Source organism: Pempheris klunzingeri, chromosome 11, assembly GCF_042242105.1.
Source record: "Pempheris klunzingeri isolate RE-2024b chromosome 11, fPemKlu1.hap1, whole genome shotgun sequence".
Lineage (NCBI taxonomy): Eukaryota > Metazoa > Chordata > Actinopteri > Acropomatiformes > Pempheridae > Pempheris > Pempheris klunzingeri.
This window is the reverse complement of record NC_092022.1, coordinates 24,117,787-24,142,222: the sequence shown is the minus strand read 5'-3', so window position 1 is coordinate 24,142,222 and position 24,436 is coordinate 24,117,787. Positions and strand designations below refer to the sequence as shown.

The window sequence follows — 24,436 nt, the reverse complement described above, 5'->3', positions numbered from 1 at the left end:
AGCTGTTAAGCTGAGCTGGCTGTCGACGACTTTCTCTGAGGGAGAGCAGTCACTAAAACCAGGGACATTTCCAGACATCAGGTGGAGGACAAACTGTAGCAGTCTGCTGTCCGCATTTCACACCAGCCGAGTTAAATATTTAACATAAAGAAGGAGTTCCCGCTCTGCCAAATCGACGCCATGGACCCCGCCAGTCAAGGTAACGTTAATTGTTAGCTTAGCGTGCAAGTTAGCTAGCATGTAGCTTAGCTTAGTGCCAGAAAAGCGTCCAGGTGTTTGAGAACCAGACAGCGAACGGTTGTAGGAAATGAATCCGCCCCCAGAGTAGCCAGCGACTTTGTGGTTTTAGCTACTTTGTTTGTTTGAAAGTTTGGGTGGTTTGGACCGGAATAAACCATCACAGTGAAGCGGGCGTGAGGACCGGACAGGCCCGCTGGTAAATGACAGGGACAGGAGCAGCAAGTTAAGAGCAAAGGAGGGAGGATCATGTTACTGATGCCACCGACTACTTCCAGCACTGCTCTGTTTGATTTGACTGACACCACTAAGGTTAAGAAGTGAACTCTGCTGTCTTCTCCTGTGAGACTAACCCCGTCGGTTGTAACGAGACGAGCTGGTAAACAAAAGGACTAATGTCAGCTGAAACAAGTGTTAGCAGGTTGTTTTGGTGGCATCCCAACCAGCCCGTGTCTCTTATTTACCTGCTATCGTGTATGTCAGTTTAGTCAATATTAATCACTGTTTATCAGGTTACAGCAGCCAGATTTTGCTGACTGTCGATCACAGTCGTGCTGTTAGCATGCTAGCTGCTGCCTTATCATTGTCACATATTGACTCCATCTTCAGCCCCTCAGAGATCCAAACAAATGAGCAGAAAGGTCTTCTGCTTTATCATTGTGTAACTGTCTGACCTTGTTTACAGTTTACCAAATTGATTTTTGGCTTTGACAAACTTTGCAGTGAGCGAATTAGGCTGAGAGTAATATATAGCAAGACTATGGGTGGCCATTATGGCTTAGATCTTGATACAAACTGTGATTGTTACACTGAAGATCTTCTTTAGTGTTTAGACAAAATAACAAGCGTTAGCAGGATTAAACAACTAACAAATTAAGATGTTTATATAAAAGTATAGAGCTACTTTTGTATAAATATCTTGACCCAGCCAAACGGGTCCAAACAGAGTCTGTAAAATCTTTTTACAGACAAAAGACAGACGTCACATTTTTACCACCACACAACATTTGCTGTCATATTGTCAAAAATAAAATCTAGATACATAAAATACAAAAAACTGTAACAACTCTACTGATATAAATATGAGTTGCACTATTGGTGCTCCCACAGCGTCTGACCTATGGGTTGGGTTGCTGACATAAAACGGTCACCTGGAAATTGTCAAATTTAACAGTCCTGCCGATTTGACAGCGCTAAAGAAGATGTTTCGCCTCTCCAGGTCATCGTGGTCACAAAGTGCCCTAGGGGATGTCCTAATGAGACTTCCCGGGCTGTATCCTGTGCTTTGTAATGATGAGCGGCCATGACGGACATGTCGTGCTGTATCAGGCTTCCTGTGCTTCAGGACGAGCACTTAAAGGAAGTGATTAAGATTACCTACATTTGCCTGTCTTGAAGTATGACAAACTGGAGTAAACTAGGGCATGTCTGTCCAAATAAAATCCTGCTAATGCTGTTTCGTAAATGATGCTGTGAAAGCTGAGAATAGGATTTTTGGCCGAGCCAGGGACTTTTCTGGCCTGATGCATTCTCACATGACACTGCTGCCACTATTTTTTATTTTTTTTTAAAAACTCCACCATAAAAGAACAACATTAACAGGTGTTCATGATGTGCCTGTGCTTTTTGTGTGGTGATAGATATTTTTCTGTGAAGGTATTAAAGTCCTCAGCGATCCTAAACACTAGCACTAGATGTCAGATTTGGTGTCAGTCAAAATCAAAGAGCAAGAGCGTCTTTCCACAGCCCAGACAGGGAGAGACCATCATAGAAGTACCACACAGACTTAAATTCTACATCCATGTCAGCAGGAAATAGACCAGGTTTTTAAAGTAAGGGGTGTGGCTGTGCTCCCATACATGCCGCAGTGTTTACAGAGTAGTTAGATCACTAGCAAATAAGGGAACTAACCTTTAATTGAAAGCAACAGAACTTGGACTGGCTCCGCGTGTTGTCAGAGGGCATTCTGGGAAGTGTTGGAATCACTAACTGAGGGCAGATTCACAACACAAAACATGATAACCAAAGAATATAATTTTCTATTTCCCTAGAAGAAATCTATTTGTACTCATCCTCTTCACTGTTGAGCCTCGTCTCTTTGTAACCTCGCTGCTGTTACTTCTGAATCTTTCTTTACTGAATCAATATGCCTTCAGGGTGGAGCCGTCATTTTTCTCGCCGGCTCATATGCGGATGTTATTGCTGAGACGGGATCACATGGCGTCACCAGCGCTACCTGCAGACAAGCTAATCTTGGTGTTTTGCAACACGACCATGTGCTTGTCCCACTGTTGTCTTGTGGTGTCTAATGTGTTGTGTGCAGTCAATCGTATAGACATGCACACTACTTTGATGCTAATAGTGAATTAATATAAGTCTGCTCCTGGAATCAGTGAGACTGAGGCTGACAGTCCTACACTCTATAACACGGCCTGTTTGCAGGTGTGGAAGTGGGTGTGTTTGTAAGCATTGTGGTGTGTGAGTTAAGCGTTCATATTGGGCCCACCCACTGAATAAATACTGTGTAAATGATGAACTATAGCTGCAGAAAGTCTATTTTTACTCAGCTTTTTTGGGGAGTGGCGCCAGTTTGTTTTTTTCCTTTCTCTTGTTGTGTCCTGTGTGCCAGCTCTGGCTGCGCTGAGCTCCTGTAGCTGCCAAATTATGATGGAGTCCTCAGGTGAATGACGCAAGATGCTGTTATAGTCATAGGAATGCTGACAGTGGCTGTTTTTAGAGTTCAAACTGGTATTTTGTGCTGTCAGCTTATCTCTGGAGGAATTAAAGTTTACACAGGAATGGATTATAGCTGTTTTGTTGGAATGGTTTCTTCCTCCTTTTGGCTATTTCAGGTCCACTTTATCGCAGCGTTCCTGTTTACAGAAAGTGAAAGGTTTAATTGTACTCAGAGAGATGGGTCTTAAGTTACTCTTGCAGAGTGCGGAGCTGGCTCTTGGCTGCTGGCTCTGCTAATTGCCACTTTCTCTCCCCGTCGGATATCTCCTCCTGGCCCTGGTTTTGGTGTGAAACGGATACTGAGAGAGGGATCATCTGAGTGAATCTCTCTTGGCTTTTAACTGATCTAAGTGTGTATTCACACTCATTAACCTCCTCTGTTCTCCACCATGCTTTCTGTCCGTCCCTTCCTTTCATCCTATCACCTCCCCCCTTGTCCTTGTCTCTTTATTTCTCTCCAGACATCAACCTGAACTCCCCTAACAAGGGTCTCGGTGTGGATCATTCAGACAGCCTGGCCGACGTGCCGGTGGAGGGAGCAGTGGGGAACTCGGCCAACCCTCTTCCACCAGGCCTGACAGAAGAAGAGGCAGAGGAGCTCCGCACCGAGCTCACCAAGGTAGGGCCCCGGTGGTCCAAAATCACCAGGTGTTTACATGTCACTTTAGGCTACAATAGTTGTGTTGTGGATGCTGAACAAAAAGCATACAGTGGGATCAGAGCTCTCTTAAGCACAGGATTTCAGTGTGTGGGTGCCTTTCGTATTTCTTTAATTGTATGGAACAAGCTAACTCAAAAACAGCAATTTAAAATTATTATTATTAGAGCAGTGGGAGGTGAAACCATGACTCAGAGTAAAGAGGATGATTTGAATTTAATCCTGCAGTGGATGATGGGAAGTACCTTTGTGTTTCTCAGATGAATACAAATTTAAAACAGTTTTTGGTCATTTAGAAAAGAGAAGAGCTGTAGCCTGGTAAGATACCATGAACGAAGGGGAATCCCCAGACTTAACTCTTTCTGGTGGGTCTGTTGTGTTTTAGGTGGAGGAGGAGATCAACACCCTGCGTCAGGTTTTGTCAGCCAAAGAGAGACACGCCACAGAGCTGAAGAGGAAACTTGGCCTCAGCCCGCTCACTGAAATCAGACAGAACCTCACCAAGAGCTGGCAAGACGTACAGACCTCCAACGCGTATGTATTAAACATTAAACAGTTATCCACTGGTCCACAGAATCAGAATATACACCATCAACTTAGGCTAAATCAGGGCCCCTCCAGACTGGACTGTTGTTGGACGTTCAGAGAGTCGATGAGCTTCTGTCCCACTAACTTTCTCAGCAGAGTTTCTCTCTGAGAATCTGAGACATAAACTGGTATTTACTTGTATACTAAACAAACATTTGGTCTTTTGTTACTTGAACTCCTACAGTATGTGGCTTGAAGGCTTATCAGAGGATTATACATACATACATATTTGGTGAAGTACTCTTGCACATATTTGATTGGCCAAAATGTGTGTAGCTGGGTGACGTAGCATTGGTTCAGCTTTTCTGCTGGACAACCCTTCTTTGTTTTTGTTTTTTTTGTTTCTGGGTCCCTTTGTGGCCTCAGTGAAACAAAATGGTGGTGTTAATTGGTCTCTGTGTCATTGTGAACACATTCGTAGCCACAGCAGTGCAATGAAACATTAAATGCAAAAAAAACATCATTAATTTTTTTTATTTTGGTTAAAAAAAAAAAATGAGGTGCTCTAATTTTAGTATACAACCATTTAGTTCAGAAAGACAAACGGAAAAATAGATTGTGGAGCCGCAGCTACCGTTTAATAAAGAGTGCATTTAAAGAGAAGCGCACCATATGCTGACATTATATAGATATTTTAGTAAAATGGAAGAATAAACAAGGATAACTGATTGTCGCTCATCCAGTTTGGTCTTAAGAAGAACCCAGGTAAGATGTGAGTATTGGCAACCTTCTAAAATACCACTCCTACGTTATTAAACACATTTTGAGAACACATTTTTGCCCCATATGACTCCGATCGCAGTCCAGAGAGATGAATGAATCTGCACTCCCTGCAGGCATTCTTTCATAGTATCAGAAAGACTCACCCTGCTGTGACACATCCAGGCCTCTGAAGATAATTTTCTGCACAGGTTTACATTATACAGGGTGGTTACAAACCTTCTTAAACAGATGAAACAGAGTTGGCTTCTCTGGACTGCAGCAGAGGTGAAGGCGCTGAAATATTGATGTATTAAAGCATGTGTTTGTTAATCTAGCTTGTCACAGTTGGGGGAACAAATATTTATCTGCAGTTTTTCATCTTATGGTAACACTTTGTTCAAACAAAGCAGCCGCTCCGTTTGAAATTCAATTTAATGCTTCAACATCATCAGAATTCACCCGTTAATTGTCTCTTAAATGAGAAGATCTGATTACACATGATTAATTAAGCAACTGTTGTCCTTAACCCCAGCAGGAGGCGTTCACACAGGGAAACTTGGTTTGAAGACTCTTAATGAGCAACACAACAAACGTCTCGATAAAATGATCCAGCTGAAGCTCATGACTCAGTTTTTCCAGCAAAAAGAGATTATTACTGCGCTCCATCTTAACTCATTATGAAGATGAAACCATTTGTCGGTCCACACGGATTCGTAAAGTGTCTTAACCCTTTATTTGATCAGTGTTAACCTCCTTTTAGGAAACAAGTACATAACTTTTCATGCTTGATATCATGTTTGGTGGTCATTTAAACTATTCTAAGAGTTTGATGGTCTTTATTTGCACTCTTAACTTTGTTGGACATTAAGTGACCCAACTAAAAGCAGAATGCTCAGATATTATTAGAGCTTAATTAGCACGTCAAAGCTCCTGTTATTACCATCTAATCCCCACTAAACTGTTTTGTACCTGTCGTGCATTTGCAAACATTAGGATTCTGCTGTTGCTGCAGGACACAAGTTTCGCTCCAGCGAGCCAGAAAAACAAGGGAGAGAATTTTAATCCCTGAATGTCAGATCATATCTGAGACTTTTCCATCTAAGGCTTCCTCGATGAATCATCCGTAAAGGTGAAGCCCTCAGTTTAGTGATGGAAGGGGCCGCTCTATTGCACAGTATTGCGATTGAAGCCCAATTTAATTTGTACCAGTTTTCGTTAGGATAAGATGCTCATTTCTCCTACAGTGTGACTTTAGTGAATGTGCACCTGACAGCCCACATTGGGATTTTTAACTTTAACTTTAACTAACTGGGGAAAGAAAGAGGTGTCATGGAACAATCACATACGTAAAATGTCTTAAAATCTGACAACCTCAATTTTTTTGGCCATAAAATGTGAAGTTAATGTGACTTTTATAAAGTTGCAACAGTTGTTAACTTGCATCAGTTGAATGTGAATAAATTCATTTACTACTCTGGGATTTTCCTTCACATCCTTCGTACTGTTGTGCCAGGTATAGATGTGAAATGGGTCTTAAAGTGCATTCACAATTAAACTCCTTTAAGTCTTAAATCCAACTTGTTGTAAATGAATTGCAAACAGACAGAGATTCTTTAGGATTTTCTAAACCCGGCTTCCTCCTCGAGCCAGCCTGCTTTGTGCCCTCACTGACCCCCTCATGTCTCTGTTCCTAGCTATGTGAGAACCACTGAGAAACTGGGCGAGTGGAATGACAGAGTTACCAGTTCGGATCTGTGAGTCCATGCACTGTTTGCTGCTCGCTCACCAGCCTGTCTGGCCTTCTGCAGTGTTTGCTCTCTCACGCTCTGACTTTCACTCGACTCAAACACACTCGAACCTTCTCACCTTCTAACCATGTTTGAGAACGCTTCCATTTCAACAGTCGGTGTTTAACCTCGAGTCCGTCGGGAGGACAAACGTTTGTCTGTAGTGGGTTTACTCTTTCTGCTCACATTGAATGAGATGCTGTAAAGGACTGCCTCCAAATAAGCGTGCAGCATTAATCTTCTGAACTGTATCGGAGGAAGTGAATAGTTTTCTATTTCCAGTGTGATGGCACTTAAAGTTCTGTAAAAAGTGAGAACAGGAGTGAGACCACGTTTAGCCGGACCCTGTTTAGGAGCTTTTTTTACTGATTTGGGATCAGTACTCCTACTGTTGTCAGGAGCCTTTTGCGTATGTGGCCAGACTTGTAGCACTTAAGTGGGATTTGGCAGCCTGAGTAGCATAACTTATTCACTTGAATCTGTTTGCGAACTGACCTGTGACCCACCTTTTTTAGTGTTTTGATGATTTCAGATTTTTTTCAAGATGGTGCAGTAAGTTGAGATGGTTGAATACAATTGAGACGTGGCAGGATTTCTTTAATGGGAGTCAGTGTAAATAAAGGACTTTTTTCTGTGATTAACATGTATATCATTCTGTCTACCTTCTATCATCATCATCCGTCTGTTTTTTACTTCCTCTCTGAGGTCAGCTGTCTGCTCTTCCTCCATCCAGAAGTGATGACACACGTCCTCCTCTCTACTTCCTCACCAAATCAACATTCCTCCATATTTTAAGCTTTCTCAGACACTTCCTCTCTGCTTTTATTCCCAGCACTGAAAAGCGACACTGTCTGATTCTCCATTTGAGTTTTCTTAGCTGTAAGGTGATGATACGATAGATGGAAGACAAATATTTATAATTAAAAAGTCAAGCTTGTTGGTGGTATAACCAGCCCATTTGTCAAAAATGAGACTCCAATGAGCCGCACACTGACAATGGTTGCATAATGATTCTGATTCTGGGCTTATTGGCTAGATAAAATCAATTTGCACACAGTGTGACGGTGCAGATTTTTGAGATGGTTCTGTGCTGCTGCTGAAAGAAGAGGAAAGAAAAGCATAAAATCTGAGTTTTCTGCCTGTTTCCACCAGGCTGCTGCTCTAAGGTCTGAGGCTAATGGAATTTTCCATGTGGCTGCTTCTCAAATGAACTGGATTGGCAAGCTCACTCAGCTAGTGAGCCTAACCTGACAGGGTGACGCTGATGACGCTGTGTCACACTTTTACACACACACACACACACCTCCACTAACCACAACAGGTGCGCTTAGTCTGTCTTCTTTGTTCTACTCTCACACACGGACAGAGACTGTGAGAATGTGTAAGTAGACACGCATCCCTCTGTCTTGGACTATTTCAGATATGTCTTCACCACACTGCCTGAATAATTGTGGATTTTTTTACACATAGTTGCAATGAAAGGCAGAAAGACGAGCAGGCAGGCACATCGCTCTTGGTTGAGGCCTACACATGCATACACTCAATGCCTAGTAGAGCGCAGGGAACGGGTGTGTTTGTATCTCCTATCATATGCATGTGCTTTGGTCAAGTGGGAGGAATGGAACAAGTTGGAGGAGAGGAAAGGAAAGGAATGTGAGAGAGAGAGGCGGAGAGGAAGGGAGAGAAAGACGGTGTTTTGTTTAGTCACATGATGAGGGGGAGAGAAATGGAGGTTATGAGGTGCAAACGGAGCAATTGAACTAACCAAAGACATAACTTGGTTATGAATTATGAATATGTTGGAGGCACAAAGACTTGGTGGGTTGCCATGAAAACAGAGCCAGTCAGCACAGTTAAATATGCTTTATTAGCACAATAACAATCAAACAGCGTTTCTTTGACTCAGAATGTAAAGGGAAATTAATTAGACCTTCAGAAAGTAAAACTCTTCCCAGTAGCCATGTGTGGATTTCATCTAACATTGAACCCTCACATATTTTCAACTAATATTGCACTCTGATTTCTCCTTCGACAACGACAAATAACTGCTCGACAAAGAAGGTAGTGAAGTGGTGTATGGGCAGGCGGTGCAGTGTGATGAGGCTGGTGTGTATGAAGTCACTGTGCTGTACAGTAAGCTGCATTGTGCTGATGTAAGTCAGGATATAGAGACTGGCCTTGTCTGGAGCAGAGCTGTCTCCTGTTACTGGAACAGCATTGGACCGCGGTAGAAAAATGTTCTCCTGCTATCTGCAAGGTCATATTTGACTTTATTGTTTAGCATGTTAAAAGCTAAGCAGTGATTGGTGTGGTGTTGTTGTTTTTGTTTTGCTTTTCAGTCAAACAGCAGTACTTTATGGGCTTTTCCTTCCAAGTTTGAGTTTCTGTGGGTGCCATCAGCCAATGGAAACAAGTATAGATGTCGTGTTTGTAGTGCGTGTCACCATAAGCTTAAACATAATATCAGAATCCACAGCATCACTTCCCTACACTGGAGTTTGGTTCGTGACAAAGGTGTTTGTGACCATAGCTGTAGGTTAACGTAGAAACAGTTTCCAGCTGCGATCACTCTGCTATATCTTTAGCCTTGATCACACATTTTTCAATACTTACCTTTCATAATCCTCTCCCGGTTTTTACATTAGCAATCATTAGTAGTGTATTCAGATAACAGGCTGTGCACAAACACATCCACATTTTAGTATGTCCTAATATGTCTCTGGCATTGTCTGATCGCCTTCACATGAGCTGAGAGCTCTTAAATGCAGCTGAAAGACTGTGCTTCAGTAGGATATCTTCATGTACAAACAGTATTAAAGCTGTTGACACTGCTGGCTGTGTCGAGTGAGACGCTCAGTGTTGGGATCAGGAGTCTTAGGACCACGCACTGGAAACATTCAGGGATCAAAGGCTCTGCCAGATGAACACTCAGTTTGGTCTCCTGCCATTCTTGTCTCATGTTGACTGTGCTTCCTTATCTGCTCTTCCATTGTTGTACTGAACAGTCAGCACAAACCCACTTCCTCTCTTTTTATAGATACCACACAGGCAGGACTCTGTGTGTGTGTGTGTGTGTGTGTGTGTGTGTGTGTGTGTTTAAGCTTGCTTTGCTGCTAATCATGGATAGGCTGTGTTAACTGGTGTTTGATCTATTAACCCGTCTGAGAGTCACTATGGGTCTTTTTCCACACTAAACCATCACGTTTTTCAGCTTTTCCACTAACACCGTGTCCCTTTCCCTTCACAGTTTCCTGTGGAGTTGAACTGCTCTTTTATCACACCAACATAGACACAAGATCAGAAAATACAGTCCATTACTTAATATGTAATGTTTAGATTACTTATTACTTTGATAAAAACAATGACATTACTCATCACTTTACATTTAGGGTACTCTCTAATCCTTACCAGTCACTGATATATATGTGTTTCTATAAATGCAGTAGCTGTAGCTGTAACAATGGGTTCTCTAAAAGTCTGTTCTATATCATTCTTAATGGCTTTGATGTGTGTTTCCTCTGTAGTAGCTTGATCAGTTTGCTTGTGAAGTTTGGTGCAGTAAACACATCTTTTTACAATAATTCAGCACATTCAAAAGAATGAGTTTGTCTGTTTACCGGAGCATCCACCCTCATCTTCCTCTTTGTAGTTGTGTACCCAACCCAGCCGGCACAGTGAGAGCTCTGACAGGTGCAATAATAATATAATAATAATAATAATAGTTTTCTTCTGTAGATATGGATCTTCAGTACGTTATAGCATAACTTTGCTAAAATGTTATCTGTAATGTATTTTTTTTTTTTATAGCCACAACACTGCTAGACATGATTTAGATCAGAGGATCACGTGACCCTTAAAAATGAAGTATTGCTTGCATGTGACCCCTTGTCGTTGATTGCATATGTTGACTGATTGTTAACAGTCTAACGAGGATAAAAAGCTTAAAAAATAAGCAGAGCTTTGTTTAGTGGAAATCAGTTTTTCCCCCCTACTTTCCTCTCCTAATAATCGTCTCACAACACCTCAGATTTATTGGCTGACGTCTAGACCTCTTCATCCACATCTATGTTTTTCTTTTTTTTGTATTCCTTAAAAAAGTTACCTTAGACGTAAGCAAGGGTGGTTCAAAATGATCTGGATCGAAATTGTTTAAACTGATTTAAAGGATACATATTAAAGAAAAGGTTGATACGTATGTTTTAGTACTTAACTTTAATGTTGCTTTGCTGTGACAGTTAGAAAAGCACACTGGGAAGTCTGGTATGTTTCACACGTTACACGGGGAGTGTTGATGTTGAGAGCACTCTGGATAACAGCTGCATTGATCATCTAACATACTGTTATTAGTGTAGTAGTAATACTGAAAAGTCTTGTTCCATTATAGCAGAATCACAGTTCCACAGCTAATCTGTAGCTAAACAATCTGGACGGGTGATTCCACACTCATTTTGATATAATTTTTATGTAATCATAAATGATAGAATTAAGTTCATGTGTCTGTTTCATAAGCTGATGTTCTTTTACGGTTTGGATAAACAAATGTAATATTTAATTGTGTCACATCTCTGTTTTTTCTAGTGGAGTGTGAACAGTTTCCCAGTGTTCAGCAGGACAAAATCACATGTCATTACCTTCATTAACTTAAAGTTTTGATTCATTTTGTCCTTCCCGTTGAAATAATTCGGAACAATCAGATGTCAAATGATGAGTTTCAGTTTTGAGAGTTTTTTTTTTTTTTATTCATCATTGAATATACGGGGGAGACAATAAAATGTTTGGTTGCATTATTCCTATGATTTTCTATGGTGTTGTTAATGCTGCCGTTTCTCCTGTGAACTACATCGGTTTAAATGTTAAAGATCTTTCCAATTCCAATGCTCTTCCACCAAAACCTTTTTAATCCGGTCCGTACGAGAAACGTTCAGTCGGTGTTGAAGGAGGAAATGAGAAGCCTTTAGGAAGTGTAACTCTAAGTCTACTGAACTCTACTGTGCTGTGCTGTATTGTGAGTGTGTGTCTCTTCCCCTGTGTCATTATCCTGCTGTTGTGTCTTCAGATATCTGTCTGCCTCAGCCACTTTGGATGACATTGCCCACTCTGAAGCGTGAGTTGACCCCTTTCTCTTTTGTGTTCTTGTTTTTGTAGATGAGCTAAGATTTCTTTCAGTTTTGGTTTTCTGTTTTGAGGGGGGTTTCTCTTATTGTTTGACTGTCCATCCCTCTTTGCTTTTGTTTGCCTTTTGCCATTGTGGTGGTGATGGTCTTATATTTGCGTTCGTGGCTTTTGTATTAAGGAAAGTTTTTCTGCTTTATATCAGAAGACACCTAAACATGCTTTTAAAGACGAGATATACGTTCCATACTTATTATGATTTTATAAGTACTTCAGAGTTAGGAGATTGTTTTGCCAGGGGGCAGCAGGGGTAGGAGGGGGAGAGGGAGCTACGTCACAGCACACCTGTGAAATACAAGGGTGGACAACTCAGCCGTAATGTCAATGTCATCTTGTATTTGGGAATATTATGTGTTTTAACAAGATGCTTAATGTGATTTTAACACATTTTTATTAAATCATTTATTCTGATTAGCATTTTTTAAAATTGTTATTGAAGCTAAAATTTAATTTCAAGAAAAGATTTTGAAGTAATGACAGTGATGACAGTAATAAGCTCAGCTCCGTAGAAGGTGTCGCATGACATTACAGTAGTGTAAGTTATCGTCACTTCCCTTTTCAGATAAATGATAATCAGCACGGGTAAAGTAGCAGGTTAATGGGACTCGGTGGCCGCTCATGCCTCGCCATCAGAAACATCTCTAAATGCACAGGGAGGGCGCAGATTCTAGAGATTAGTTTTAGAATATCTTAGTTCTGAGAGTGAATGAAGTTAAATGGCCTTAACGACTGAAGGGATGATGACAAAGATTTGTTTTTGTCGATATTGATGTGTACTTCAGTCATCAGTCAGCATGAGCCTAAAATAATGCAAGAAGGATCGTAAAACTAATCAAATAGTACATACTTCTTCATTCAGCAAGTGTGTGTTTAGTGTGGAAGGTCAGCCATGTTAATGGACGTGGCTGTGTGCATTGGTGCTCAGCCTCTCCAGCTTATCACCAAAACTGTATTTGCTCAGTCAAAGCTGTTGGGGCTTGATGTGTGCTTGAATTGCTCAGTTGATCATAAAGTTGGCGTGTGTGTGTGTGTGTGTGTGTGTGTGTGTGTGTTTTCCATTGTTATGTTTGTGTAAGCATTACTTCACCCTCTCTGTAACTTTTGCCAGTTAACACGCATTTGTAGTGAAATATAATATATGGTGAAATATAAGGGAGCAGAGCTTGGAACCAGAAAAGTTCACGTTGGACAAGAGAGCACAGCGGTCTGTGTTTGGTCTTCAGTACATTTTTATTTTGTTGGGGTCAGAGTGAAGATGCCAACAAGTGTAACAATTATCCCCTTTGCCTTTTAAACAGATCATCAATGATAAATGTTAACTGAGAACCTCTCAGTTAGAGATATGAAAGCCTGCCACTAAGGTTTTGTGATCCGAGCTGAACTGTATCCACCACACCCAGCCTGGTACACAAAACATCTACTGCATTAATGCCACAGTCTAGTGCAGCGGTTTGAATTCTCTCTTCAAGCGTATGTGCTGACCACCTGTAAGCTGTTATTATACTCCCTGTACGATACTGTTATTATGCTACTAGATGGCTTCTTATTTCACATCTGTCCATTATGAAAGAAGAAAGTTTCATGAATTAAATAATAAGAATCATTTTATGAGAAACTGATCTGATGTGTAAGAATGTCGTTTGGAGCCATCTGCTGTTACTATTTTCTTGGCGCATTAGAAATAATCGTGTTGATCTGAAACTTTCTGAATCCTGCCCACTGTATGCCGTGATTGGCCAAGTGTGTGGAGGCGAGAAAGGAGCACGGGTTTCAACTTCTTCTATTTCCAACTACTTTTTCGTCGCCTATCATGCGTACAACACCATGACTGTATTAAAAGGTGTGTGCCATCATCCCTTTACTACGATGGCAGGCCTTTTACACCTCTCCAATCGAGCCCTAGTTCTTGAAGTGGTGGACCAGTCTTGAGCTGAACCACTGTACCTTTTCCACCTGCCTGTCCTGTGCAGTTGTTGTCACCATTGCTGCTGTTGCTTTGAGTATTTAGAAAAAGGGGGAAGCCGCAGACTAAAGCAGGTTCTAGAAGAATCCAAAAAAAAAAAGTTTCATATTGTGATACTATCATACTGCGTAACCACACCCTAAGAGATGGGTGTGGCAGCGTGAGTGTTTGATTTTCCCTTTGTTTGCTCTCTTCCGTTGCACTGAAATAAGTAGACACTCACCATTCCAGGCCCTCAGCTGCAGTGGGACATGCTGAATCATACCTGACGTTATTCTACTTGTGGGGGAAGCTGTTTCAGGAGAATGATTGACTGTATGCTAAAACTGAGGAACTCTTCTCAGACATAGTAGATGCTGAAAAAAGAAATCTCTCATCTGTTTGTTTTTTAAATTACTGGAAACAGTAACAGCAGCCATCACATGTTTGGTTCATTTAAAAAGCAAACAGAACAGGCTTTTTTTTTATTTTTGTTTTGATACACCAGCCTTTTGGCACCTGGCTGCTGTGGCCTACGCTCCTGTATTCCCATGTGGCTGTGTGTTCTGTGTGAATACTAACCTTTGGGATGGTGAACACTGCACTTCTTCATTTGTGGGATGGAGCAGTAACTTAAATCACTGTTTTTGTGCTTGTGTTTCGTTGTGGTCACATGGTTTGGTCTAATTTACCTTTTTGGCCCTCCCTTCCCTTCCCTTCCCTTCCCTTCCCTCCCCTCTCCTCTCCCATCCATCTGCCTTGTTTTTCTGCATTCTGTTGCTCCACTATTTTGTTTCTTTCTGCTCATTGTCTGTCGTCTTCCCCCTCTTTCCATCCTCCTCCCTTCTTTGTCACTGCTCCTCCTGTCCTGTCCTTTTTTCTTTCTTTTCCGCTGTCCCACATCATACTCCTGCTCCTTTTCTCTATTGTTCTCTCTCTATTCTCCTCCTCCCACCTTCTCTCTCTCTCTCCCTCCCTTCATCCTGCCATCCATCCCTCCCTCCTCCTCTTACTCTCTCTCTCTGCAGATACAAAAAGACTCAGGAGACTCTTTCCCAGGCGGGACAGAAGACCAGTGCAGCTCTCACCACAGTGGGCTCTGTAATCAGCAAGAGACTGGGCGACATGAGGTACGATGCAGCAGTCTGGTTAGGCTACAAGAGCAAATGAGTGGAGTGGACGGTGTTGAAACAAAGATCCCAAACCCTGGATATCATACAACAAATCCAGATTTATTCCAGGATGGAGGAGGAAGCTCTGAACTTCTGAAAATGTAGAAAAAATAAAAAATATATTTTTGAAAACTAATGCAGTCCTTTTGTAAACTGTTATCAAATCTGGTGACACCAAACAGCTGGGGCTAGTATCTCAGGTTATGTCCAGGCTTCTGAAGTATCTCATGTATGTGTTGTGCATGCAAACATCATATTCTAACTTCAGAAACCTGGATAAACCCGGTTTTCAGAAACTCAAATATGCCAGCTGGGTTACTCCAGTCAGCATATTTGATAAAGAAATATAGATACATACACAGTGGAAGCCAAGGTACTGAGGCATGTCATGCCCCTAGCAGAGATGCACTTACTAGGAGTTAGCCAGTAAAACAAAAAATGTGATAAGGATGAATGGTAAGGCCACTCAGGATGTCACAGTCCATTAGTGGGGATGAGATGGAAAAGAAAAACAGCAGTAAATGTGTCCAGGGTGCTGGGCGTGATGAGACGAAGACAGAAATAGTGGATAATAATCGTGCATGTTAGAGGCTGAATAAGCAGATGACTCTGGCTTCCATGTGAACTTTATTTTCCAGAGTCAAAACCTGTATGAGATTCATAACCAGGGTACTAGTTATCATCACCAGCTGAATGTCTGCTCACTGTGACACTGTCCACTGCTCTTTTTATCTTGTAGCACTGAATTTGTCTCCTTGTGCTGACCTGAGTCTCTCCTCTAACCTTTTCTAGTAGTGCTGTAGATGATAACCGGTCCCTAGTGCCTGTCTGTTTGTTTATTTAACAGCTTTATTGCCTAAAAGGTCATTTCACTAACTCACAGGGTGCTTCAACATGACTTGCTTTGTTTTCCATCTGTACAAAGTAAAGACTTTTTGTTTTGTAACATCTTTTATTATCCAAGACATCAGTAAAGTGAAGCTCTGCTGGTGTGTTTTTGAAGTAAAATCCCAAATGCTAAATTTAAATTGGAGCCACTTGAGTATGAAATAGCATCTTTAGTGAATTACATTTGTTTTAGAATAGTTGGACCATCCCCTGCAATGTAGGCACCCTTTTCCACCCTTGAATCACACTATGTAGTCTGTTTATTTTGCTTCAAACTGTGCAGACGTTCAGGTGAGAAAAGACCAAACGTGAGAAAACATTAGTAACACAACATGGCTACGTTGAGTAACAAATTATTACCAAGTGTGATTGAGGGGTGAGAGAGTGAAAACATGCAGGTTCTGAATGGGAAAACAAATACTCAGTGGAGACGCACCAACCACCGACTCCTTCATGTTTAACTTGTCTCTGATGGCGCCTTGTTGATCTACACAACTGTCCTTATTATATCATGTCTGTTTCACCACCCACATTGATATTTGCTCTTTATGCATTCATGGATGTGTGTGTGTGTGTGAGGAAGCGATTCACGGCTGATGGAGTGTGTGTGGTGATGATGATGTGTATATCTGTTGTTCATTGGCTCGTCACACATTATATCCCACTAACATCATTTTTCATTAGGTTTGACCCAGTTGAACCTTTGTGTCTGACATGTCCGTCCCTTCATGTTGCATGTTTTCCATATAGTTCTTGTTCTAAATGTCCCCATTTTTGCACCTTGTTTTAGTTTTCAGTGCTGGTTGTGTTGCTAAACTCATGAACAACACTAACATGGTACACATAATTGTAGTGGAGGTAAGAAGGAGTGGACACACAGCACTGGAACTACTCATTCATTCAGCTCAAACGGTACCAAAATATTAAGGACATGAAGTCTGTGCTTCAGATGACTGTAAATTCTCAAATGGTAACCTTTTTTTTTTACTTCAGTGGCAGAGAGGTCTGTATTTGAGACGGGCCTTTATTCCTAATTCCCTCTGCTCCCCAGTCAATGCAAACTCATAGCTATTTTGATAAATTCAATATAAAGTCCACCTCCTAAGTCATGTCCACCTTGCTTCGCCTCCCCAACAATGTTTAGCAGCCGTGAATGAAGCTCAACCCTTTGTCCAGAGTTTTCCCATTAAAAAGTCTCATATCCTTCCTTTTTAAATGCAGGCTTTTAATGTGAAAAATCATCAGGAAGTGTTGAGTTGTGTTCATGGTAGCTTAACGTTGATCAGGAGCACAGCAAAGAATTAACAACTGGAATTAATTTGAGCATGAAAACAATACATTTGTTAAAGAAGTAGAAGAAGTAGAGTGAACAAGACTCCACTGCACTGATGGGATTTTGTGGAAATGCACATCGTATTAAATTTGCCATGTGATCTGCTGTTGTTGGCTGAGGGTAATTTTCCCAGCCACGCCCCGATGATTATTTGTCACTCTGCTATTTATGAGCATTTTGGGTAACTGAATTTGAATGTATTTCATTTAACTTGTGTTCATAGCTGGATGAGCCTTGTTGGGCCTCCATCAGTGAAACGAAACCAAGTTGGTGTGCAGATAATGAAACCTGAAAGTCAGGCTGCTGATAGAAGAAGCAGAGTCACTTGGTGTCCTTAACCCGTCCCTGCTCTATCTCTACCCCACCCTCCCTCACGATTCCCCTGCCGATAACGTAGCTGTGCCGTCATGGTCTGCCCGCTGTGGTTTGTGTGTGTGTGCGTTCCGGTGCTGCTGCTTTTGCCTGACACTCTCCTCTTGTTTTTAATCGCTGCCTTGGTTTGACCTGCAGAGCTCTGCCTTTCTCTAATTCCTTTAGGTAAGACGGACCCGTCCTGTTAGTACATCCATCAGTTTAATCACATCACATGAGCTGAAATTAGAAAAAATAAGTTATCATAGAGGTTAAGCTCTGCCATTTTTGCTGCTGATACTTTGACTTTTACTTTTTCCAAACTTTTGGCGTTTTTAAACTAAGCCATTGCATCCCCTATTATTTCATTCCCTTATGTTGCCTGAATCTATTTTTCCCCAGCATATAGATACATACCCTGTTGTCCTATATTATAAAACTGTAGCTCTTTAATGGTACTATTTGCTGCCATGTCACTTATATGTAGCTTTTTAGAACACTTAATTGTTAAATCTGCTGGATCACATCATGCCTCAAAACAGAAAGAGGGTTTGGTTCTTTAAAATAATGGTAACACTTTATTTAATGGTTCAATGATTTAAAGTAGGGTGATTTCCTAGACAGTTTCCATAAAGAACTATGTGCTCTGGTTGTGGTCTGAGGCTTTTATTTGAGTTCAGAAGCAGCTGCTGGATTCCTTGAAGAATTTGCTTTATTGAAACTTAACAAAACAATGATTAATTTGATTAATTTAAGCTTTTAAGCACGTAGGAATCATGTTTTACTGTTTAAAGTACATGTGAATGAGAAATCAAGTTGTGGGTCAAGGGCTAACTAATGACGCTTTAACTGTTGTATCAACTGCATTAAATTGTCCGTATGATTGTTTGCGTGTGTCCCACTGCTTGCTTGCTTTATAACACTTGCACTTCTGTCTCTTCTCTTTTAACGCTTACAAAGTAGCAACTATTCCATTCGCCACTCGATAAGTATGCCCGCCATGAGGTAAAGTAACACACAAATCTTCTTTTTCACTACTGCTTCAGTGTAACACACAGCACTTCTCCCTGTGTTCATCTGTAATACTCTTGTTTATATGTTGAGGTCTGTGCTTCTTATCATTCTGTTTTCTTGGCCAGATTCCATTTTTTAAGTTGATTAAAGGTTAAAGGATAAATCTGGTATTTTTAAACCAGGGCCCCATTGGTCCAGTAGATCTAAGCCACCAGACTCCATTGACAAAACACGTAATTTTACCTCGCAGAACATGGCTTTGGTTGTTGTTGGTCTAGTTTTTGTGAATTTGGATCTGAACTAACTCTTTAAAACACCACAAGTCACTCAATAATGCACACAACCTAACTGACTGAGGCAGAGGCAGTTTTTGTTAATTGAGTCTTGTGGCTTTGATGAGAGCGATATAACGGCTGTTTGTGGTGAAACCAAAACGATCTTAAAGGTCTTTTCTCTGTATGGATCCTGTCTGTGATGTTGTCAGACACTTAAAATAAGAACCTGAGTGGACACGATATTTGATACACAGTCCTCTTCAGGCTCTTTATTTATAAAAGTAAACCTTGAAAACTTAAAACAGCATTTAGCAGCTCGTCATATTCTATCGACTCAGTGTAGATTATACTGCTAGTAGACCAGCTATTCAAGTAAATGTTTACCAATCTGTGACAGCATGAGAATAAGTTTTTGTTTATTTGATTCATTATTTGCTCCTGATGTGTTGAACATGTGCTTTGTACTGATATGCTGAATTAACTTTTATGCCATTCTCTGTATTGTTCTATAATTTACAAAGATTCTGTTTCACTGTCCTTGAACCGAAATTGAACTGTTTACAGCCTCGCAGAAAAAATGTTTTTCTGCCTCTATAGACAATTTTTCTGCTCATGAAAGCTGTATGGGGTGTAAATTATTTTATAACTCACCTGTTTGAATTATATTAAGGCTTGACAGGCTGACAGGCTGACAGATGGCTGGTTGCTAGTTATTTGGGAGGCCCGGTCCGCAGTCACCCTGTAATAAGCTACATACATAGTTCACATGCCACTCAGATGTTTTGATGAGTTTTCTATTTCTATATTCAGCAACGTAATATACTTTAACTTCCGTCAATCTTTCAAGGTTTATTTTCATTTTCACCACAAAACTTGGAACACGTCACACATTACAAACAGATAAAACCAACATTTGACATCCACCACACACACACACAGCCTGTTGTCTCTCACCACGAGAGAGCAGCACGGTCATGCAGAGTAGCTTCTTAGCTTAGCCTCTTAGCCGTAGCTAGCTTGGTAGCGTAGTTCTAGATGGGCGTGTCTCAGGAGCCAGGCTTCATTCGTCCCGCCTCTTTGCCCATTTTTGGATTAGCCGCGAGTGGGCGGAGTTGAGCAATGCCAAGATGGCGACCTCCAGAGAGCCTCTAATTGAGCTTCATTTGGGCTCTTCAGAAACCTATGGGTGACGTCACGGATGTTTTAACAGTCTATGTTTCCATTACCAGCTGGACTTCACTGTTAACATGCCGGTATAATTACCGTGGTATCATTGCATGTAATGTCCAACATGTCTTCTTGGGAATGTAACGTCCTGTCTCTGTCCTGCAGGAACTCTGCGACCTTCAAGTCATTTGAAGATAAAATGGGGAACCTGAAGGTGAGCAGACATTGGCCATGATGTGACTGCTCTGCGGTAGAGTCTTACAATGATATGAATGAAAAAACGGCATCTGTTTCCACCATGATAGTGAGCCGGCTGTTTCAGTCCTCTGTCTGTGTTTACACAGGATGCATTCAGGCACAGTGTTGAATGTAGGACATCTGTGTGTCTAACACACTGTGACTGAAGAAAACAGACTTATAGCATAAAAAAATGTTTGGACTGCATTTATGTGCACGTAACACATTACGTCAATTCACAAATAGTCTGCAAAATGTTTTTCCTATTATTTGATTCTTTGTTTGTTTCCAAAGATCTTTCTGTTCCACAAACATCCACAATGTCTTTATATTTTTCCAGCTATGCGCCGCTCTTACATTTCATTGCATTGTGGGAGAATAGTCGCCATCTAAAAAAGAAATTGCTCAAAAATGGACCTTATTTAGTGTCGTTTTTAGTTCATGGACACCAAGTAAGAGCTTGCTTAGATGCAGTAGGTAGTGTAGATGTGGGAACGCTAATGAGTTTTAAATGTACTCAAAGTGTCATGAGTCAGCATATTAATGATGACGATCAATAACACTTTGGGTTATTTCCTCTCTGTTGTCATCCTTCTCTCTCTGTCTCTCTCTCTCTCTCTCTCTCTCTGTGTCTCTCGCTCTCCCTCTCACTCTCCCTCTCTCCCAGTACAAGGTTGTCGGCCCCAGAGGGAACGGGGAGGCCGTCACTCCCACTGACACCACCCCCACTCAGGAGAACCCGCCTTTCTGAACACATCCCTCCTCTCCCTCCTCCTCCTCCTCCTCCTCCTCCTCGCTGCCATTTTCCTCACGACCTGAGACTGTACTGTTATCACCTCACATCGCAGAGTCAGCCCTGACCTTTGACCCTCCACCTCACTGACTCACCATCACTCACTCCCCCACCCCGCCGCCCCAGGGTGTGTAAACGTTGACAGGCGGAGGTGAAGGACTCGTGGGTTCGAGGTGGGACAAAGCTTTCCCCACCGGTCCCATCCCTCTGCTTCACTGTCGAGGAAAAGGAAAATGTTTTGTTGATGTCTAAACCGGAATAATTTACTGGCCTTGCTGTGTTACATCACCAGTCCTGCCTCTACTTCCTCCCCAGTTAGACCTGCACCCCGTCCGTTAGTCCACAAACACTGACACTAGTCTCCTGCACACCTCACACACTTTTTATAAGCTGGTCGTCACCTGGCTAAAGAAAAGGCATTATACTATGTCAGGACGTCTATCTAAATGAGAGAACTGTGGTTCTGTAAAGATACCGATGCATCAAAAAGTAACCCTGCACCCTGCAGCTCAGAGTTTAGGAAGACTGAGGGTGGAGGAGCATTCTGCGGGCATAAGCAAAGATGGTGATGTCTATGCTACTTAAACCTACTAATCCTGTCTTTGTTTCTGACTGCTGTCGGCTTCATAAATACTGCATTTACACTGTGAGCACCTGCTAGTGTCACCACAGTATCCCCACCCTGTTCTTAAACTTGTGTCCAGTTTACCTCGCGGCTCTGCGGTCGCCAGCAGCTAGAGCGCGGGCTGCACTCACAGGTTAGAGGTTAGAGGTCCGGCTTGGGAGGGCGGGGGGGGCCCAAAATCCAGCATCTCACCCCTCTTAAGACCTACTACTGCTACATGCATGTGCATATCTCATCTCAGCTGTACCATCCCAACCATGCAAAGACGACCACGGTCTCTTGTAACACCCTAAACGCACCCCAGGATGTAAAAAAAAACAACAACCTTAAACCATTTTGTATTGAAACTATTTTACACTGCTTTGCATAATGTTTTTACATAACTTTTATCAATATGTATAAATATATATGAATAAATATATTGTCACTGATGCTGCCGAGTGGTAGTGATCAGTTTGGGAGGTTTAGGAAAAGCAGCGGGAGGATAAACAAACTCTGATGTGGAAACACTATGAGTCCATTTCACAGGCACAGGTTACTGTCCGTCTGGAGTTTCTTCTGTTTAAAGTACATTTATGGTCTAAACGTTCCTGTGCCTGTGAAACCGACTCGTAGATGAGCTGCGGTCGTTTTGTGCCCACGTGGGTGCAGGACTAATCGGACCGAGGTAAGAAGGAGCTCAGTCAAAGCGGTTTCATCGGACAGACTGGAGGTGCGTTTGATCTCCGATGTGCTGCTGCGGCGCTTTGATGCTGCCATTTGCAAGTCAAACTGAACCTCTTCAGGGTCAAACGATTTGGAAACCACTTTGACTGCGTTTCTTTTCACCCTGGTTTGACTGCCGTTGTTAACACACACACACAACTCGATGTGAGACGCCGCTTCGCTGTGTACACTACCTGGTGAATGTCAACGCTTCTCTATCGGCCTTACTCACTTTAAATGGTTCACCTGTTGTTACAGTTTAGATAGCAGAAAAGAAATAGTTTGTTTTTTTCTTTATATTCCTTTTTTTTTTTTTAAGTTGTACAGAGTGGTTCAATTGAAGGAAGGGGAGTTAGCATTAAAATATTTACAGTCTGACGGGCTACAAAACATGTCATGGAGAACATCTCGCTGCCATAGAAGAAACTTTGTCAGCAACCCCTTAACGCACACACAAATGCACTCCTGATAGTACACACTAAATGCTACGAGATGCCCTGATTGCACACACACACATACACTGCATGAGGCCAAACTAACAAACGTTTTGTACAAAATCACCGTTGCTCTTATCGTTGTGCACCTCTAGTGACAAACAGAAGACGAGACGATGACAGATGTGCAGCAGTGCCACTTTTCTCCTGAGCGTGGAAAAAGTAGGGAGTTTGTATTCTCTTCCTTTTGTGGCTGAAGTGTCTGATAAAAAGGCGACATTAATGCTGGGGGGAAAAAATACAGGGCAACTCTTGGAAAAAATTTGCTGAAATAGTCTCAAAATGTTGGTCAGTCTTGAGTTGCTGTCAAAGCTCGTGGAGGGTTTATCCGGAGGCTCTTGAGGTTTGTAGATGTCGCTTCTTACGTTGCCAAAACCCTTTTTCTCCCGTTACAGCTGCACAGTGTTGCTCTTGTTAACTGGCCAAGCTTCAGTGCGTCGGCTCAGACAAGTGTTTTACTGAGGCAGTAGAAAGAAGGATAAACAAGAGTTATGTACCTTTTTAACATTTAGATGATTTAAGCCAAAACTTCTTATGAAGGTTTTAAAAGAAAAGAAAAAGAAAAAGGAGGGCCATCGTTCTGTGGCAGGGTTGGGCTCCAATGAACAAACATGAAATGAAAATACCCGGTCTTTAAGCAAAGCTTCCCCTCAAACTGCTTCTAAACTGCTGCCAGTGTATCATACGTGTATTTTCTCGTTTTGTTTGTGTTTGTGTCGATTATTTGGGTAGTTATATTCCTGTTAGGTGAATACTTCTGGTTTCTTTTGGCTTTCCTCCTGCTAGCAGAGGTGGACTGTAGAGAAGATTTATTACTTGTACAGATGATTTGCCATCAGCTGTTGCCAATATCTGTTACAAAATCTTTCTTTCTGCCTGTGAATCTCATGAAACCTCTGACTTTCTGCTTTGCCAAAATGACAATTGCAGCTGCACACTACAAGAATTCTCAGTCTCAAGTCATTTTCCTCAGAACTGACTCCTGAAACCAGATCAGAGTGTAAAGTCTCACTCAGACGCGATTGCTTGACCTCACTGTGTTCAAGAAAAATCGGATTTAAAGACTGGATCGATGACTTGTTAGGATGGACTTTGTTTTTGCAGTGTAGCTGTCGTCTGTTTAAAGCTGCAGTCGGTTTGTTTTGGAGACTGATAGAAAAGAATAATGGGAAGAGCAGCACGTGATGAGCCTGCTCAGACGCTCCGGCCCCTGCTGAAGGGCTGGACGACAGTAGAGTCCTTATAGCTTTATTTAGGTCCTGGGCCTAGCTGATGTAGAATATCAAAAGGGATCAGATTTGGAAGATTATGGTGAATGAATTAAAAAAAACACTTTGGTTTTGTTGTATATGTTTGGATATCAATAAAGCATTCCTTTAAATGACTGAGAGGTGTGTGGACCTGTTCTTGGAATCTGTGAAAAGTTTATTAAACACAATCGTGTTTCTGGAATGATGAAACTGGACTGAGCTCATTTTATCTCATTTTTTTCCTTTAAATTAATACCCAACCACAAATATGGGCCAGTTTTTGTGTTTGTTTTTTTTTAAAAAAAGCGTC

The 24,436-nt window shown here is 41.6% G+C and overlaps 1 protein-coding gene across 4 annotated transcripts; it reads left to right on the top strand.

The window, feature by feature from the left end:
• Positions 1 to 4: 4 nt before the first annotated feature.
• Positions 5 to 24,261, top strand: tpd52l2b (tpd52 like 2b). Of its 4 annotated transcripts, none has more exons than XM_070839397.1 (8): positions 5 to 199; positions 3,435 to 3,592; positions 4,017 to 4,165; positions 6,616 to 6,675; positions 11,765 to 11,812; positions 14,851 to 14,952; positions 20,188 to 20,236; positions 20,933 to 24,261. In XM_070839397.1, exons 1-8 carry the CDS (start codon positions 181 to 183, stop codon positions 21,008 to 21,010), a joined length of 663 nt encoding a protein of 220 aa, XP_070695498.1. In that variant the 5' UTR covers positions 5 to 180; the 3' UTR covers positions 21,011 to 24,261. The 4 variants fall into 4 exon arrangements, with proteins under 4 accessions (XP_070695498.1, XP_070695497.1, XP_070695499.1 ...); XM_070839396.1 differs by having other exon boundaries at positions 20,927 to 24,261; XM_070839398.1 differs by lacking the exon at positions 6,616 to 6,675 and having other exon boundaries at positions 20,927 to 24,261.
• The last annotated feature ends 175 nt before the right edge of the window (positions 24,262 to 24,436 follow it).

Bases quoted from the DNA above. Each gene is read 5' to 3' on its own strand.
- tpd52l2b (XM_070839396.1), top strand. The intron at 4,166-6,615 runs GTATGTATTAAA...CTCTGTTCCTAG, and splicing joins GACGTACAGACCTCCAACGC to CTATGTGAGAACCACTGAGA. The intron at 6,676-11,764 runs GTGAGTCCATGC...TTGTGTCTTCAG, and splicing joins AGAGTTACCAGTTCGGATCT to ATATCTGTCTGCCTCAGCCA.